This window comes from Phoxinus phoxinus (genome assembly GCF_949152265.1).
Source record: "Phoxinus phoxinus genome assembly, chromosome: 15".
NCBI classification, from domain to species: domain Eukaryota; kingdom Metazoa; phylum Chordata; class Actinopteri; order Cypriniformes; family Leuciscidae; genus Phoxinus; species Phoxinus phoxinus.
The window spans coordinates 5,095,775-5,113,859 of record NC_136890.1 but is presented as its reverse complement, the minus strand read 5'-3'; the positions used below and the strand labels follow the sequence as shown (position 1 = coordinate 5,113,859).

The 18,085-nt window shown below is 36.5% G+C and overlaps 1 protein-coding gene across 1 annotated transcript; it reads left to right on the top strand.

Annotated features, from left to right (window-relative positions):
- The first annotated feature begins 82 nt into the window (after positions 1 to 82).
- Positions 83 to 9,192, top strand: ido1 (indoleamine 2,3-dioxygenase 1). Its single transcript, XM_079638111.1, has 10 exons — positions 83 to 243; positions 1,058 to 1,153; positions 1,954 to 2,073; positions 2,165 to 2,283; positions 6,690 to 6,704; positions 6,959 to 7,058; positions 7,348 to 7,465; positions 7,549 to 7,600; positions 7,682 to 7,830; positions 8,661 to 9,192. Exons 1-10 carry the CDS (start codon positions 151 to 153, stop codon positions 9,113 to 9,115), a joined length of 1,317 nt encoding a protein of 438 aa, XP_079494237.1. The 5' UTR covers positions 83 to 150; the 3' UTR covers positions 9,116 to 9,192.
- The last annotated feature ends 8,893 nt before the right edge of the window (positions 9,193 to 18,085 follow it).

Genomic DNA, 18,085 nt, shown 5'->3' with positions numbered 1-18,085 from the left:
AGAGAGAGAGAGAGAGAGAGAGAGAGAGACAGAGGCAGAGACAGAGAGAGAGAGAGAGAGAGAGAGAGAGAGAGCTATAGAGCACAGTAAGTGGCATATACCTGACACTTGCTAAACAGAGAGTCGATCACTAGTATTGTAATAGACATTATGGGAACTGAAGTGAAACATACAGAGACACTACTGTCTTTGAGAAAGTTTCACATCTCTGAGGATTGTGGGTTTATTCTTCCTGAGCCTCTGGTAGGTCATTACACTTTTTATTAGCTGTAATTAAACTAATCCTCTTTTGTTTTTGTTTTTGGATATTATAAAATTGTAGTAAGAATGTACTATGTCGGTGTCTTTTATGCTGTGTAGGCTACTAGTATTTAGGGAAATGAACTGGCTAAAAATATGTACATTTATGACAAGAAAACAATTAATTGTTCTCAGGTACAAATCAGTTTGTTTCATGACTTGATATAGTCCAAGTATTAGGAATGTTTTTAACAAACTATTAATTTGTATTCATATTAAGATACATTAAGACTGATTACTTGCATATAAAAGCATTAGACTTCGACACTGTTTGCTTTCGGAGTGACCTTTATCTATTTGCTTTAATGGTACATAGGTTAATACAAGCTCTTACAGAGCTCTTACAGAAAAGTTTGAAAGTAGATCAAATTAGTAAGCTGACTTCATAATTTATTTTAAGTGCAGATAATTGTTTAGCTGTATCTTTAGAATCGTTAACTTTGACACGTTTAGTATCTGGGATTATGTATCTCTTTCAATGACTGGTGTAAAACATAAACATCACCTCAAGGTACACCTTTGGACTGTGCAATCAGCCATATTCAACTCTTTGGCTGAGAAAAAGCATAAATGTGTATTACGGATATATGTAAGTCATAATTACATGTTTTGAAGTATACATGAAATATATGTAGGATTTCTATATATCAAAACGCATTTGCATTACAGTAAATGTAACGAAAATGAATCATGAACTTATATTATGTTACATACTGTGTTATGGACACAATCTATACACATCTACACTGTGTTCCAGACAGACCTGCCGGTGTACTACAAGCCCTGGATGGACATTGCCAGAAATATGCCAGAACTCATCTCTTCTCACTCTTTGCGCCTCAGAATTCATGATGTATGATCCTTCACACAATAGTACAAAAATGAAACAAAGAAAGAAAATCAATTTGAACATTTTGCTTTTCAAACCACTATGTTGTGCTTCAGCGACCATATATAAAGTCATAGATTGTTTCCTTTTAGTTCCATTTTCCTTTCTGCCTTTCTTTCCTTTTATTTTCTTTAGAGGAACTTGAGGGGATTTCAGTGTGTATCCATTTCAGGCCCAAATTATGTTTCAGTTACACAGAAATAAGCCTTTTTATGAAATCCTTTTATAAATGATAGGCCTAATTGTTCAGTTAACATTTAGGCTTATTTATTATATTTACAATCATTTATTTGTTATTTTAACTAATATTATTTCTAATTGTTTTTGAACTACTGCACCATCCAGATAAGTAATTATAGTAATTTTCCCAAAAAATTGATATAATTATTAATTTTCATTTTCATTAATAAAGCAGGTAAAGCTCTGTGGTTATAACTGTAATAAGTTCAACTGTGTAAAAGACTACTGTGTACTTTATTTTAATTTTAAAAACAAACTATATTTTTTTAAACACAAATCACTAATAGCCATAATTCTGCCATATTTCTCTGCCGTGTGTAACTGACAGTGACAGTCACATGCCACCATGCTTCATTTAAACAACAACAACAGTGTGGTATTTTGCAACCAATCTAATAATCTTTTGTGATTTAGGTATCAAGTGAGGGAAAATAAACTAATGGAGATGTTGAGAATGCGGATGCAGGGTCTGAAAGGCCTAATAATCCAATAATGATTGTTTTTTATGTGTTATCATATCTCAGATGCCTCTGTTGGAGACTCATCTGTTGCAGAGCTATCGTGAGCTGCGTTTGGCCCATCTGGCTTTGAGCATAATGGCTATGGGTTACGTATGGCAGGAGGGAGAGAGAGAGACAGTAAAAGTACAACAATGATTTCATATGCAGTTCACGAATAGGACTGAACCACAGAATGGACCTGTCTGAGTATTCACTGTATGTCATGAACTTCCAGGTGCTTCCGCAGAATCTGTCGGTGCCGTTCTGTGAGGTGTCTCGGAGACTGGGTCTGCCCCCGATTCTCATCCACGCGGACACAGTCCTTGCCAACTGGAAGAAAACAGACCCAGATGGGTAAACTCACTGATCCATATGTAAAAATACTGCTAGCCTTTACTGTTTTAACAAATATTTTGTTTGAGGTGTGTGTGTGTGTGTGAGTTCACTACTGTTTCTAATATGTGTGTGTGCACTAACTTGGATTGGTTAAATGTAGAGGACATATTCCGAGTATGTGTTGCTTCACGTCACGCCACTTTTCACTTTCATTGTATTAAGGTTTAGGTGGAAATAATTATCATTTAATTAGGGTCTTCAGTATAGTTAGCATTCATATTCATCTCAATTTAAGATGCTTGTAAGTTGCCATTTGAGAGCTGCCATTGAGGGCTCTCAGTTCTTGACTCAATTGTTTTGACCTTATCTCGAGAGATTGAAACTGCAATTAAAACATCTACCAACATCTACCTCTGGGGGGGGGGGGGGGGGGGCTTTAATAGAATATACTTAAAGGGATAGTTCACCTAGTCACTAATTTCTCGCCCTCATCTACAAACCCGTAAGACTTTCGTTCATCTTCAGAACACAATTGACCCTTCGCAGGGAGCTTGATTGACAGGTGATCTGACCAATCATACTTTGCCATCCGCCATTTTGTCGGACAAAGCAGTCAGGAGAGTTAGTAGATTAACATGGGAGGATTTGAACTTGAGAAGCGGCGTGTACTGACGCCTTTCCGCGGTTAAAACAACATTCCTTCTGATGTTCATTCATGTTTATTTGATGCTATAAATGAACTAGAAGGAAGAGATGATCGGTTCACGAGCAGCTTTATCTGAGACTCTACAGCGATCTGTCAGACACATTAAAGAGCCACAAAACAGTATTTATTGTTTAAATTTCTTTTAAAAAATGACCAAATTTGAAAGGTGAGACTTTGTTTAATATGTTTATTATCAAAAGTAACCAAAAAGTAACCTGGTCTGTCCTGTCTGTCAGTGTGTTGTCAGTGTCTCTCTGCTCCGCGATGTGTTTTTCACTGCGTGAGAACATTGTGTGGCGTGAGAGCGGCATAGCTTGTCGGACATAGCGACAGTAACTAAGGGGGGCGGGTCTTTGCGAACGGTCAATTGAAGATCTTTTTGATGAAATTTGAGATATATAGAAATCAGTCAGATATTGTTAAAAATGCCTTCATTTGTGTTTTGAAGATAAATTATCATCTTAGGGGTTTGGAACGACGTGAGGGTGAGTGACAGAATTTTCTTTTTTGGGTGAACTAATCCTTTATGCGTGAACTAAATGCAGTGTTTTGGGGAATTAATTGCATGCTATTTACAATTAAATGAAAATACATTATAGTTTTAATTTATATTAAATGCAGCTGAACTTGAGTGCTTTTTTGATCCACTTAAGTAGAACGTAATTAAATTCAATATGATTTCACAATTACTTCTTGAAATACAAAGTATACTACATTGACAAGCATTTAGTAGAAAATATAATTTAAAATATACTGATTTCTATTGAAACTTCAATGTCATGTATTTAAAGTAATTACAAATTTGTAATGATGAAGTTACAATTTTGTTTGATTAAAATATGAACTTCATACGTATCAAATCATTTATATTTAAAAATGTAATTAAAATAAGTTTACTTCTTTGAAGCATGACAAAAGTTTATTAAACATAATGATTTAAAAGTCCTTTAAAGTAAAACTTTTAAATTGACATAATTATAAAGTGTACCTTAATTTTTTTATTTAGTGTGGTAAAAAAACATGAAAGAGGAATCTATTTGCGTACACTTAAGTCGCCTTGCATTAATATTATTCTGTATTATTCATATTTCGCTTAATCGCTCCACAGAACAGAATCCTAAAACTTCTGTGGCTTATACTGTATGATTTTGAGCATTTTTCTTGTTCTTTTGGGTCAGCAGATTGGTTGAAGTGATAACGTGCTACGATTGGCCAGCTCAATGTGGTCGTTATCTGATTGGCTTGAGTAGGCGGTGGGTGGAGTCCACTTATTTGTGGATTTATCTGCACGTCAACGTTTCAAAATCCACAAATGCTTGAGGGGATTCACAAATGCACAGGAACCGATTCACAAATGTGTGCAGCGATTTACAAATGCACAGAAAGCGGTTCACAAATAAATGCCAGGCAGAGTTGTGTTTGTAAAATAATTAAACATTTGTAAATATTTTATTTATTTGCCAATCTTATTTTATTTATTTGTGAATTTTATATTTTTTTGTGAAACTCTTTACATTTATTTGTGGATCTTAATCTATTTATTTGTGAATTCGATACATTTTTGTGAATCTCTTTACTTTTATTTGTGAATATGAATCTATTTATTTGGAATTTTGCAACAATAATAACCCCATACCCGGCGCCCCCCGCAGCACCCCAAAACAGAACGCGGGTCAATATATTGTGTTTTTTTATTAATGCGGTGCTATTATGCTCAGCTGAGTGTTTTACTGTGTGTGTGTGTTGTGTGTGTGTGTGTGTCGCATAAGGTGGCCTTCTGCTGCATGCAAACAGACTCTTTTGAGGAGACTGATTCCACACGCTATGAGCGAATACACTGAAGGCTCACTCTCGTCCCTTACATGTGTTTTATTTAACTAAATACATAATATTCAGCTAAAACGCATGCGCAGGTCACTTTACTTCCTGTTTACTTTACTTCTGTGTTGCTTTCACATTCACGCGAACCGCGGCATGGTTCGGGAGCAACTGAACTCTGATCAACTCGTTGAATAGGGGGTAGTCTCGGGTTCGGGACCCCAGTGCGCACCCGGGTCCGCATGATAGCGTTCACATTAGCGATTTTTCATGCGAACCGTGCCCCGTTCCGAACTAAACTGCCAGTGTGAAAGCCCCCTCAACAATCCCCTGGCCAGTTCAGATATCTCATGTGTTCTTGCTCAAGCACACCTGGTGAAACCAGAGCCCGTCTACGGAGAGCCTGTTCACTCCCTATTAAGTCCTATTGTACCGAATTTTGGTTGTAGTTCCACCAGAGTTCCACTGGGGGCAATCACCCCCGAGTGCAAAATGAATGGGAGTCTATGGGGCTAGACGGCTAAATTTGTCCCTTTCAGCCGATTGCCGTTGAGAAATCTCAGATTTGATTGTAGGTTTATCAAGTTCAACATGGGTTATAGGTCAAAAATTGAATGAACGAGTACTTATGTCCTTTCGATTTCTTACAGGTTGAGTTGTTGTTGCCCATAACACGCTAGCATTCTGCTAATGAACGCTGATTGGTCAGTGAAGGACTGGTTACGACCAGAGATACCGCTTGATGGCATCATGGCATCCGAAGCGGGAACAGAATGTATTCTAGCAGAAACTCTTCTAGCACGTGTGTTTACCTGTGTCAGCTGTGCTGGCGATGCCTCGAGAGAAAATAAAGTGCAGAGCGCGAAAACACCAAAGTGACTGAAGGATTGCCGTAAAGCAGTATCTCTGGTCGTACGATGTGTATGACGTCATTGACATTTTGAAAGACATTTTAAAGCAAATAAGTGACTCTAAAAAATCTAACACCCAGCAATGTGCAATTTCTTTGCATCTCCTTTCGAATACAACATTCAAATTACTAGACAAAAAATTATATCTTGAGAAAAGTGGATTTTGAGGGGTATAGCTCCATAGACCTCCATTCATTCTGCACTCGTCCTGTGAGCGCCCTCATATGGAATCAGAGTGGAACTGCAACCAGTCAGAAGCCGGAAGTGTAGCGAGAGTGAACCTTCTCCCCTTATTAGACATTCTCTGGTGAAACTAATGAAGCCCTTGATCGGTTGCATCAGGTGTGCTTGAGACAACACCTGTTTTGTAGAGTTGTGCTGTTGTGAGGGGTTCTATTCAGGGGGTTTAATAATTTTGAGACTGCAGAAGACATTAAAAGCTGCATTAAAACTGAACATACACTTTTAGGGAAATTTATACTTTTACTTTTTCTGCAGTATGTGTACTGTGCACAGTGTGGACATTTTCAGTATACATTGAATGACCAAGTGTACTACCAAGGGGTCAGGGTTTGGTTTGTTAGCATGAATACTGTAATCTCCTGTTGGTAGATGTCATAAATAAATACATCAATTGGGCTAAAATAGTATTTTATTTTTGCCCCACGTTTCCACTGATCAATTTCATTATAATAGATATTATATTAATGTTTCACCATTTGTAGTTAAAAACAATAACTCATGAATCTGATATTGTTATTACTGTGATGTGATTCAAGTTCACTTCTGAGTCAACTGGAAATTAAATTGCAATATCTGAGTGAATGTAAGAAACATGTTAAATGCTCTTTTTGTATTAAAAGAAAAAGAAAAAAAGGGATTTACATACAGTGTATATTCAGACAAATCAGCTATGTTTCAGATGTGACATATGCATGATAAATTGTACATTTCTTTTGCATGCACAACTGGACACTGATTGTTCCCAGACCTTTTTCCATGGAGTAAGTACGTTTGTTGAATTAACAAATGTTTAAGTGTTATTGATGCTTAGAACCAGCAGAGGGAGCCATCTTATTATGTACAGTGTGGAATATGTAAATGTGCTGTGTGTATTCAGATCCTCTTTGTAGCATTTCCCTTACAATACATTTACGTGGAGAATTAGACATGATAACATGTAAAAATGAAAGACTTTGATGTTGATGTAGTTTATGGCTAGTGCTGTTCTGAAGGGACTGTTCTTGTGTCCTGTAAGGAACCTGGAGTTGTTGTTGACTTTGCCTGGAGGGGAAAGTGTACGAGGGTTTTTTCTGGTCACACTTCTGGTGGAGCTGGCAGCTGTTCCTGGCCTGAAGGTCTGACACTCTTACAAATGCCACAGAGCACTGAGATACAGAAACCATGATAGCAGATCATTCATACTGATACACTATGGTATTTGTTGAATAACCTTGGAGTGCAAATACCATGGTATGTGATTATGAACTTTGAAAATTGCTCCGAAATTGAAAAGTATTCTCTTGTAAAGCTTACTCCAATCATCCTTGTTTTATTTACAAATTTGAAAAACCATTGCACTCATTCTGTACTGCCATCTGATAACATTACTGTACCACGGTAATGCTGCTTATTTTTTGTTTACAGTCTATCCTTGATGTCATCAACGGTGTCCATTATAATGATGTTGCTATGGTCACCACAGCTCTGGATGTTGTCAGTCAGGCCATAGACAGCATGAAACATGCTCTTAAACTAATGCATGGTAATACTTTTTAAGGTGATAAATGACCTCTATACGTTCATTCAAGTGGTTGTAATAGCCTATACTTATTGTGACCGTTTCAGAATATGTAGATCCCTCCATATTCTACGGAATTATGAGGATCTTTCTCTCTGGGTAAGTCTGTTGGTTTCACAGCTTTTTTTAAAAAGTATTTCTGAATATATGAAACTTTACCCTCCTTAATGTGGGTTTTAGATGGAAAGATAACCCATCAATGCCTGAAGGTCTCGTGTACGAGGGAGTTCATGAGAAGCCAATGGAGTTTTCGGGAGGCAGTGCAGCACAAAGTAGTATCTTACACAGCTTTGATGAGCTTCTGGGAGTCCAGCATGAAGGCAACAGTGGTAAGAGAACCATCAGTTATTCCACTCACGGTTAATCATAATAATATTAATATAGTATTAAATTATTCAAAGGGGACTGTAAAGACATTAAAGGGATAGTTCACTTTAAAAATGTAAATACTGTCATCATATACTCGCCCTCAAGTTGTTTCAAACCTGTATGAATTTCTTTCTTCTGCTGAACACAAAGGAAGATATTTTGAATAATGTCAGTAACTAAACAGTTAACTGGTCCCATTGACTTCCATGGTATTTTTTTTCCCTACTATGGAAGTCAATGGGACCAGTTAACTGTTTGGTTACTGACATTATTCAAAATATCTTCCTTTGTGTTCAGCAGAGGAAAGAAATTCATACAGGTTTGAAACAACTTGAGGGCGAGTATATGATGACAGTATTTACATTTTAAAGTGAACTCTCCCTTTAAAGAATCCTGAAATCTTGTTAGCATGGTTTCCACAAAAATATTAAGCAACACAACTATTTTCATCATTGATAATAATAAATGTTTCTCAAGCAGCAAATCAGCATTTTACAATGATTTCTGACACTAAATTTTCAGCATCATTACACCAGTCTTCAAAGTACTGTATATTCAAATATTTGAATTAAAAATAACATTTCACAATATAACAATTTGACTGTATTTTTGGTAAATTAAACACAGCCTAATGTCAAAAAACATTCAACAATCTTATGACCCACACTTTTTTTTTAACTCTTATATAAATAGGCCTATATAAAATGCAAAGATAATTTATTAAATGTCAGATGCATTTTTGCATTTTTATTGAAAATGTAGTTACGCTCTGTCAATACTGTTCAAACAGGGGCCTTCCTGAGAAGAATGAGGGACTACATGCCGCCCTCCCATAAGCGCTTCATTGAAGACATCTCTGGTCGCCCGTCCCTGCGCGACTTCGTGCTCCAGCAAGCGGATGAGCGCCTAACGCACACCTTTGAACAATGTGTGGCCCGATTGGTGGACTTTCGGAATTACCACATCAACATTGTCACCCGTTACATCACTATCCCGGCGTCCCGTGCCAAAAAGCTCCGTGAAAACAAGCAGGGTTTGGTCGAGGAGCTCGACGCTATCAGGAAAGCGCCAACAGCGCTGGAGGAAAGAGGAACTGGAGGTTCAGGGATCATGGTCTTTCTGAAGACTGTCCGTGATGAAACTAAAGACATCTACATCTCACAGTCTACTAATGGGAACCGAGTCTTGCCAGATGCACCGATGACAGCGATACAGAAGGCTGCATCTGAGCTCAAAATAGAATGAAAATAGCAACAAAGTTTCTTTGAATGGTGATTTGACAACCCAGGCTCATTGAAATAAATCATGCCTGTGCAAAATGACATTACAATGCTTTTTGCATGTTTCGTGACACTTTCAAAATGTGAAATGTCCAATGAGTGGCACAGAAACATGATCTATTAGCAACAGATGAACACGAATCTGGACATGTTTTATTACACTGGTTTTTGTACATATGGTGGCAGTTCGAAAATGAAATATCCGGTGAGTGACGCTAAAAACACGTTAAGTTTTATCCGCAACAGATGAACGTGAATCTGGCAATGTTTTATTAAAGGTGCAGTAAGCGATTTCTAAGAAACGCTGTTGAAAGTAGACCAGCTTACAATTTTTTGTTCTTCCTTGTAATTATTTTGTCATATTTGCTTTATTTTTCATGAAGCATTAATTTGAGTCGCTCTATGATAAATTGACGTCCACTCTTGCATTACATGTTCATGCATTTTGGATATGGAGGGAGGGGTGTGTTTGTTTGGGTTCATGTCAAATATCAACAGTGTTTTTCAGAAATCGCTTACTGCACCTTTAAATGAGGTGTTGTACATATATGGCTGCAGTTCAGAAATGAAATGTCTGGAGAGTGGTGTTAAAAGGTTGACGCTTTGCCAGGTTAGAAAACAATTAACGTATAGTGCCACTTACACTAAACCCTACTCTAACTTAACCGATAGTGTTAGATAAGCTAGTATTACATAAAAATATCAGCTGTGTCCGAAATCGCCCCCTATACCCTTAAACTGGGTACTATTTGAGGCGACATTCATTTGTAGTGGTGTTCGAAACCATAGTGGATGTTATCGAGTACACTTATTCAATCCCACAATGCACCGCAATAACGAGTGTACAACCACTGTATGCTCAACGACTGGAGAATATCCATAATCCACTCTGAAGGTCGTGCCCAATGAATTCCCACGTCTGACCAGAAAATGGTGCCGCAGCCAACTCATCATCCATCTATTTTCCAAACTTCTGGTCCAATGTGGCTAAAGTGTATCATGCAGGTATAAATTCCTTTTTACTTGATTATTAACTTGGAATAATCATGTAAGAATAATCATAAGAGCCATGACATTTTTTAAAGGGGTTTTGTTTTTGGGGTGTACTAGAATATGTTTTCATGCCTTTTTGATTAAAAGACACATTATTTTTCACATTTTACATTATTAGCAGCTCCTCTCTCCCCAGCCAGAATGTGGCGTTTCGAAAATACGATATGTTTTGTGATTGGTTAGCTGGCCCAAGTGTGTTGTGATTGGCAGCGCTTAGCGCATGTTCGGGAGATGTTTTGTTTGTTTAATTATAAGAAAAAAAGAAAAAAAAAGAAAGTAAAAGACAGCTGCACCTCACGGACGACTGCTGTCACATATAACAAAACATAACACACAGTCCAGGCCTGGTCCTCTCTCAATCCTCACTGTCGTCGCTCCTCCTTTATGCTTCCGCTCCTCCGTGAGAGATACGAGACCGGTGCGTCACACATAGGGTTGCCACCCGTCCCTTAAAATACAGAATCATCCCGTATTTACAAGTAAGATGATGCGTCCCGTATCAAATCAATAAGGGATTTGTCCCGTATTTTACATTAGGCCCACATATAGTTGAATAAAAACATAAGGATTTTGCAGTATGGATAATACTAATAGCAAATATAAATAAATCAATTTCGTAGTAGAGAAGCTCATTGCGTGACTGCATTTTAGCGTCTTTGTTTCTATAGCGACTGAGTCTCGTGAACATGCGCGGTAAACCTGCACGTTTTTTAACCCCTCGTGCGCTGTTCGGGTCTTTTCGACCAAATGACGTTTGCTGAAATAAATAAAAAATTATCTTTGTCCAAATGGCGTGAGACTTTGCACGGTTGACAACACTTTCTAGATCTACAAAAAAATTTAATTAAATTTGAATAATATCTGTTTTTTATGTTAGTGTGGGGGGAAAAAGTCACACTTGTGTTGTTTCAACAAAATGTAATTTTGAAACAACATAATAGTTTTTTTTTAGGATTTATAGTTTTAGGAGGATTTATTATATATATTTTTTAATTTAGGCTTTATAAATAAATAAATAAATAGTTTTTATACAAAAACAGTTTTTTTAAAAGTAAAATTCACTTCAAATACCCACATTTCTAATGTTCATGTGTATGGATAATTTGACATGGTTTAGTGTAAGATTTTTGCCCATCTTTTGGAAAATGCAGTTTTACAAGTTAAAAAAGATCACTTTAGATCGCTGCAGAGCAACACAATTTGCTATTTGACTAAAATACATATTTTCAGTTTTTAGTTGGATTCATACCTACATATTATGAAATCACAATTATAACAATAAAAATGACTTTTTGTCAAAGTTGAGCATTTTTTGTACAGACAAAAATCTGTTTTTCAATAATATTACATTATGATTAGAATCAAATTACATCAAGGTCGGACCCTGTTTAGAAGATTGACAAAATTCATCCTCAAAATCAGAAACAACGCAAAACACACATAAACAGTGGCATGGGGGGAATGGGTGTCCCTTATTTTGCCACACTGAAGGTGGCAACCCTAGACACACAGGTGTCGCTCATTATCAATCAAAAGTAAGATTTTTCATCTTACAACAGGAGCTTCCCGTTTGCAAAGTTTCAAATGATTTTTAAACAGCAAGCACAAACTATGCAAAAGCAGCAGCCCTTCCAGTACACTCAGTGTCTGAATTCACTCACTCGGTTTCATTTACTCCTTTAGGTGGACTATATTAGTGGACAAATGTAGGGAATAGTGAATGAGGGTATAGGGGGCAATTTCGAACACAGCTACAACTTTTGCTGAAGCAATTATAGCATTTGCTGTTTCATGGTTTTATGGGACTAATATAGTCTTTGAGGACTCTCAGGGCTTGATGCTTCATTTTTCCCAAGGAGCACATGTGCTTAGGAGCACATTAAAAATGTTATGGCCGCAATGAAAAGTTGTCAAATAATGTGTTTTTCCTTAATAGAGGCATATAAGAAGACATTTATAAACAAAATGACTCAATTAATTAGGCTTGAATACAAAATGTACAAATATTTCTTCTTCAAACTTTAATATGAAGTTAAATGTTCTTTCCTTCCAGTGATACAGCAGCCCAGACAACATCTACAAGAGTTCACATCACTTCAAATGCCAGACACTAATTATTGTGCAACCAAATACTAGAAATTGACCGATAATTATATATTTTTTGTAACCAATACCAATCATTTGCATGTTTATTTGCCATGATAGCCGATATATAGAACCGATATGTTTTTATAGGATTATTTCTGTTTTTGACAATTACAGTATAATAACAGCACTGAACTAAACAAATTAAATTCAGCGGTTTTATTTCCAGCATGCACTCATTCATGGCTGTTTTATTTAACTATAAAACTGTTTTAAACTACATATAAAACATATCTCATTTGTGCATTAAGGGCTGTTATGTTAAATAAAGTTTATTATTTTACCGTATTTCACCTTTGAACATCGTTGTTGACTCATCTTACCTCAGACACAAGACTTTAATGGTGGTCTTATGAGCAATTCTGAAATCCCCAAAGATGGCGCCATTTATTGGTCAATCCGATATTACAAAACCAATTCCGGATTATGGGAAAATGCTTAAAGGGTTAGTTCACCCAAAAATGAAACTTCTGTCAATAATTACTCACCCTCACTTTCATTCATCTTCGGAACACAAAAAATAAGATATTTTTTTATTAAATCTGAGAGCTGTCTCATTCCTCCATAGGCTTCTATTGTAATTGAAACTTGCCGGCCCAGAAAGTTCATAAAAACATTGTTTAAATAGTCCAAGTGACTACAGTGGCTCAACCTTAAGTTTATCAAGAGACTAGAATACTTTTTGTGCGCAAAAAACTAACAAAAAAAACGCATTAGAACGTAGGCTCACTACGTTCTGACGTATAACATAGTGCTGCGCTGTTACACTACGTGAACTCACTCACAGGCCCACACAGAAGAAAATTAATAGTTGTATATAGTCATTATTTTTGTGTTTTTTTTGCACACAAAAAGTATTCTCGTCGCTTAAGGTAAACTTAAGGTTGAGCCACTGTAGTCACTTAATAAATACTGAATTTTCACTTCATTTTTTAGAGAATATAGGCTACTAAAGTGTGTTTAAAAGTTGTATTGTGAAAATAGGTAAAAGCATGATGCTAATATACTTTTAATATATTTAAAGATAGTAACATTTTTTGTAAGTATATTTGCAATGTACTATTAAAAAAGGGAATATATTTCAAAAACAATAAAGTATACTTTTTTTTTCACTAGGGATGCTCCCGAGAGACACCGGGACTCCTATTTTATGTATATGCTTTATTATTTCTGGCTGCTCATTAAAAAAGACGAGGAAGATAAAATATTCAATCCTACAACCATCCACAACATATTACAATACAAACAACATAAAGAAAACATATTGTCTAAATTCATCAACAGTAAATCATAAGCAATCTATTGGCATACATCTGCAGTATTCATTGATTGTGAGCAGTCTTGCTACTTTAAAACATGCAGCGTTCATATTTATTTCATTAAATCATAGACCTTTGAAATTTAATAATCACATTATTAGTTTGTATCTCCATTCCAAATTATTAAGTTTGTTGTACTTGAGACTTTTTTTTTTTTTTGCACACATAAATACATTTTACAGTTTGCACACATCTCTTTGTATCTCTCTGTCGAGCCCTGGCTCCGGATCGCAAGCACACCGCTGTACCAGCGCAGCTACTGAGCAAGTTTACTGTCAGAAAAGCCATACATATGAAGCGAGTTACATGATGCTGAAGTCAAAATGCATTCATTTACAAATCAGGCACTATTGTAAAAGTGTTTTGAGGTCATAACATAACAATACGTGTTGATTATTCAGTACTCTGCCTCTAATGACCTGCTACGCTATGTTTACACGGACATGATCTGAAGAGAAAACGCAAAAGTGGCGTTGCATTATCACTTTTTATTCTGCGTTTAGACGAGCGTTATGGGGGGGAGGGGAATCTGCGTGCATATGGTGACGCAAAAGTGTGTGAAATTCGATGTAGTGTGCACTCCAGGCGGCTAGGTGGCAATGTGAAGCACTGAAAGTGAAAGAGACGCTGACTCTGTTTTTAATGTTTAATACAGTAAAATACTGCTTAAAAATGACAGATTTTTTTTTTTTGTCAATGAAATTAATACTATATTTTAGTTTGTTAATGTTTTGTAATTTTCCTGTATTGGCGCATGCCTGTGACGTAACCGCGTACGCGACGAGAGCCACCGTGAGCAGATCGGTGCCTTCACTGTCTAGCAGACTTTTGCGTTTTTACCCTTTAGACGGGAACGCGACGGTGGAGCGTTTTTAAGATTTCCACTCTGGAGGGTGGTGGAAGTCCCAAAAACGGCGTCGCCGTCTCAACGAAAGGCACATCTGATAAAATACGTTTTCACCCGCGAGCATTCTCGTGTAAACAGGGCTTAGACATAATACTCTCAAACATTACGGTCTAAGAGGAAAAACTACAATTAATTAGTCTCAAAAAAGAGCTAAAGGCAACATTCTATTATATACAGTCGGGTTCAAATGTCTGAGACTTTTGGACCTCACTGTATGTCTTTTGAAGATGTTAAATTATCTATAATTGTAGAACAATATATACATTCCCATTAGAAATGTTGTAATTGTGGCCTTATTTCTCTTTAATTACACTGTAAAAAATTCTAACCTCCCCAACTTAAAATTTTCTAGTGACTGGTCACATCTACATTTTTCAATTGGCCCAAGTGAAATTCTGCAAATTGATTTTTGAGTTGAAAAATTCAAATTGAAAATTTTGAGTTGGGGAGGTTAGTATTTTTTTTTACAGTGTACCTTATTAACTCATTTGTGGTTTCTTACAGTGACTATAAATATTAGAGCCTTTTTCCTGTTCCTGACTCTGTTCCTGAAAACTGGAAAATGGACATTCCTTTGTCATTTACTTTGATTTGAATCTATAATCCAATCAAAGCCTATATTAAAGCCTTTTACTTGAGCCACGCACATGCTGTAGCCTCCCTTCAATGACAGCTAGTGTTATGGACATTTTGTGGCAAAGAATGCCACGATTTCAAGCCAAACCATAATTTGAACCATCAACTTATTTTCCATTATATGCAACCACTAATCTTTCCATTTCATTTAAATCATGCAAAATATGTCCCCTGTCTCACTCTGGGTAGTTTGATTCAAACCATGAGCAAAATGACAATTGACTGCAATGAGACTGCTCTCATGCTGGAAAGCTTTCTATAACGCATGGTTATTTTTAGTAAATAGTGAGGAGAATTTCAATAGGCAGCTGTTGCCTTTGCATTTTTGGATGAATAAAGATACTGTAATTATTTCCATCACCATGGAAATAATCGGTTTGGTCAGACAGTTCAAATAGCTATATAAATGAACCAGATCACAGAGAAACAGTTCACCGATACAACTTTCTGTGTAAGAATCTTAAAGTCACGGGCACAATTGTGTGGCCTTTTATCATGACAGTTGTATTCATTCATTCATTCATTCAAAAACCATGGTTGTTTTTTGAGCCAGAGAAAAACTTATGCTTGAATTATAAATCTAAAAATCTATAATACGTTATTTTTTTTAAATGAAATATAATCATATTATGTACAAATATAATTATATTAAATATACTGTCCCCTTAAAAGGATAGTTCACCCAAAAATGTAATTCTGGCCCCATTGACTTCCATAGTATTGTGTACCCCCATATGGAAGTCAATGGGGCCAATCAAGTGTTTGGTTACCCATATTCTTCAAAATATCATATTCTGTGTTCAACAGAAGAAGTATACAGGTTTGGAACAACTTGAGGGTGAGTAAATGATGACAGGATTTTAATTTTTGTGTGAACTATCCCTTTAAATACCATCAATGCAGCTTGTATCTAGTACCCTGACTGTGGCGCATGTGGTGCACGTGCATCTTGGCCAGTTTCAGTTCAAGTGGTTTTGCTGGTGTGACGTTCAGCAGTTACCAATGCTCCAGCTACAGCAGGTAATGGTGTAGTTCTGTTAGCCCAACATAGGAGGAACTACAGCTCACCTCATGACACAGCCGAGATAGCAGGCAGAAAAGGTCACTGTCATCATTCGAGTGCGTAACTAGAGAGGTTTCACTGTGAATCACGGCTTTGGGTGTGTAGTTCCTTTGGGCATTCATGCACTGATTCAAGAATCAGCTTTCTTATGGGACGATGATTTCTGTTGTGGTGAGGCGTGTCTAGGCCAGCGACGTCCAGGCCTTGTCTTAAATATGGTCTTGACGCGACCCACGCTTATGAAGCTCGTGGTTTATGGTTCATATAACTAATTCACAGATCATTTGAAAAGTCATGTCTTAACGTGTAATGTTATATTGATAAACGCGAAACTAAGGGTGTTGGTTTCAATCAAGCAGGACTAAGAGTTTCCCACAGCTCATTGCCTGAAGGATGAATAATGACACGGAGGGCGGAGCATGTTACGCCCTTTAGGAGATTCTCATTGTTTCCAAAAACGTCACGTGAATACCGCATAGATACTAAACAACACGTAAATCCAGTGGCTCATTTTAAAGTCTATACAACATCATCCTCAAGATACGAAGATAGCTCTATTTCTCTAAATGTGAAAAACTAGTGTACATAATTGTATTGAATGTGCACTTGTAGTGTACTTCAAATCTTAAAAGTATATTGGGTAACACTTTGTTTTACAGTGTCCTTGTTACACATGTTACATGTAGTTACTGTAGTAATAACTATAAATCATGCATAATTACATGCAACTGACCCTAAATCAAACCCCAATCCTAACCATATTGTAAGTACACATAATTAACTAATATTACTCATTACTTAAATGTATATTTACACTCTAAAGCGGACAACTTAAAATAAAGTGTAACCATATATTTTTAAACTTTCCCTGCATATATATATTGCTGAAATTAAAGGTCAAACTTGTATTGACTTTCATGACTATGTTTCTTAAATGTGCACTTTGTAATAATATGAAGTTAAAAGTTTGGTTACACTTTATTTTAAGGTGTCATTGTTACAGTGTAATTATATAGCCTATTTATGTACTGGGTAATATTAATTAACAACATGTACTTACTATAGTGTTAGGGTAGGATTAGGCCATGGTTGAGTGTTAGTTGCAGCATGAAATTATGCATAATTTACTGTAATTACAAGTACATGTAACATATACTATAAAATAAAGTGTTAACGCAGTTTTACCTTAAAATATACATTCTAAATAATTATGTTTTAATAACCTTTTGGGAAATTGAATCTAATTTCTTTGGTCTGTTGAACACAAAGGTCACTGACGGTGTCTGAATTGTACCGACAGTGACACTGAGTTAGAGACAAACACTCTATGGCCTTGTTCACACCTGGTATTAAGATGTGTTTTGGTCGATCAGATCACAAGTAGACAAGGGAGACCCAAACCGTTTATACCTGGTGTTTTAATCCGTCTCTTCTGTCCACTTTCAACCACTTCTGTCCTGATATCTTCGAGGGGAGGGTCTATGGGCGGGTAAATGTATAGGCTTTTTCAGATCTTTCAATCTAATGGACAAAATAAGCTCAAGTAATTTTCATATGAACGCACCGGAGATTTATTTAGTTTCTACAGCCGCAAGATCCCGCTGAACGCTGTGAGTGTGTGTTATAAATAGGGAATGGTGAGAGAACATTGCTTGGTATGTTTTTCATCTTCAAAGCAAACTTGGGTCTTCAGCCGTCAAAGTTTAAATCCCGTCTGGTTAGCGCATATTCCATAATGTTTACACAATCCGGTCAAATGCGTTTAAGCTCAAAACGTTTTAGACCCCGTTTACACCTGTATAGCATCGTCCA

Excerpts from the sequence above, each read along its gene's own strand:
- ido1 (XM_079638111.1), top strand. The coding sequence starts at position 151 with ATGGGAACTGAAGTGAAACATACAGAGACACTACTGTCTTTGAGAAAG. Across the intron at positions 7,466-7,548 it reads TGCTCTTAAACTAATGCATG|AATATGTAGATCCCTCCATA; the intron begins GTAATACTTTTT and ends TGACCGTTTCAG. Across the intron at positions 7,831-8,660 it reads CCAGCATGAAGGCAACAGTG|GGGCCTTCCTGAGAAGAATG; the intron begins GTAAGAGAACCA and ends CTGTTCAAACAG.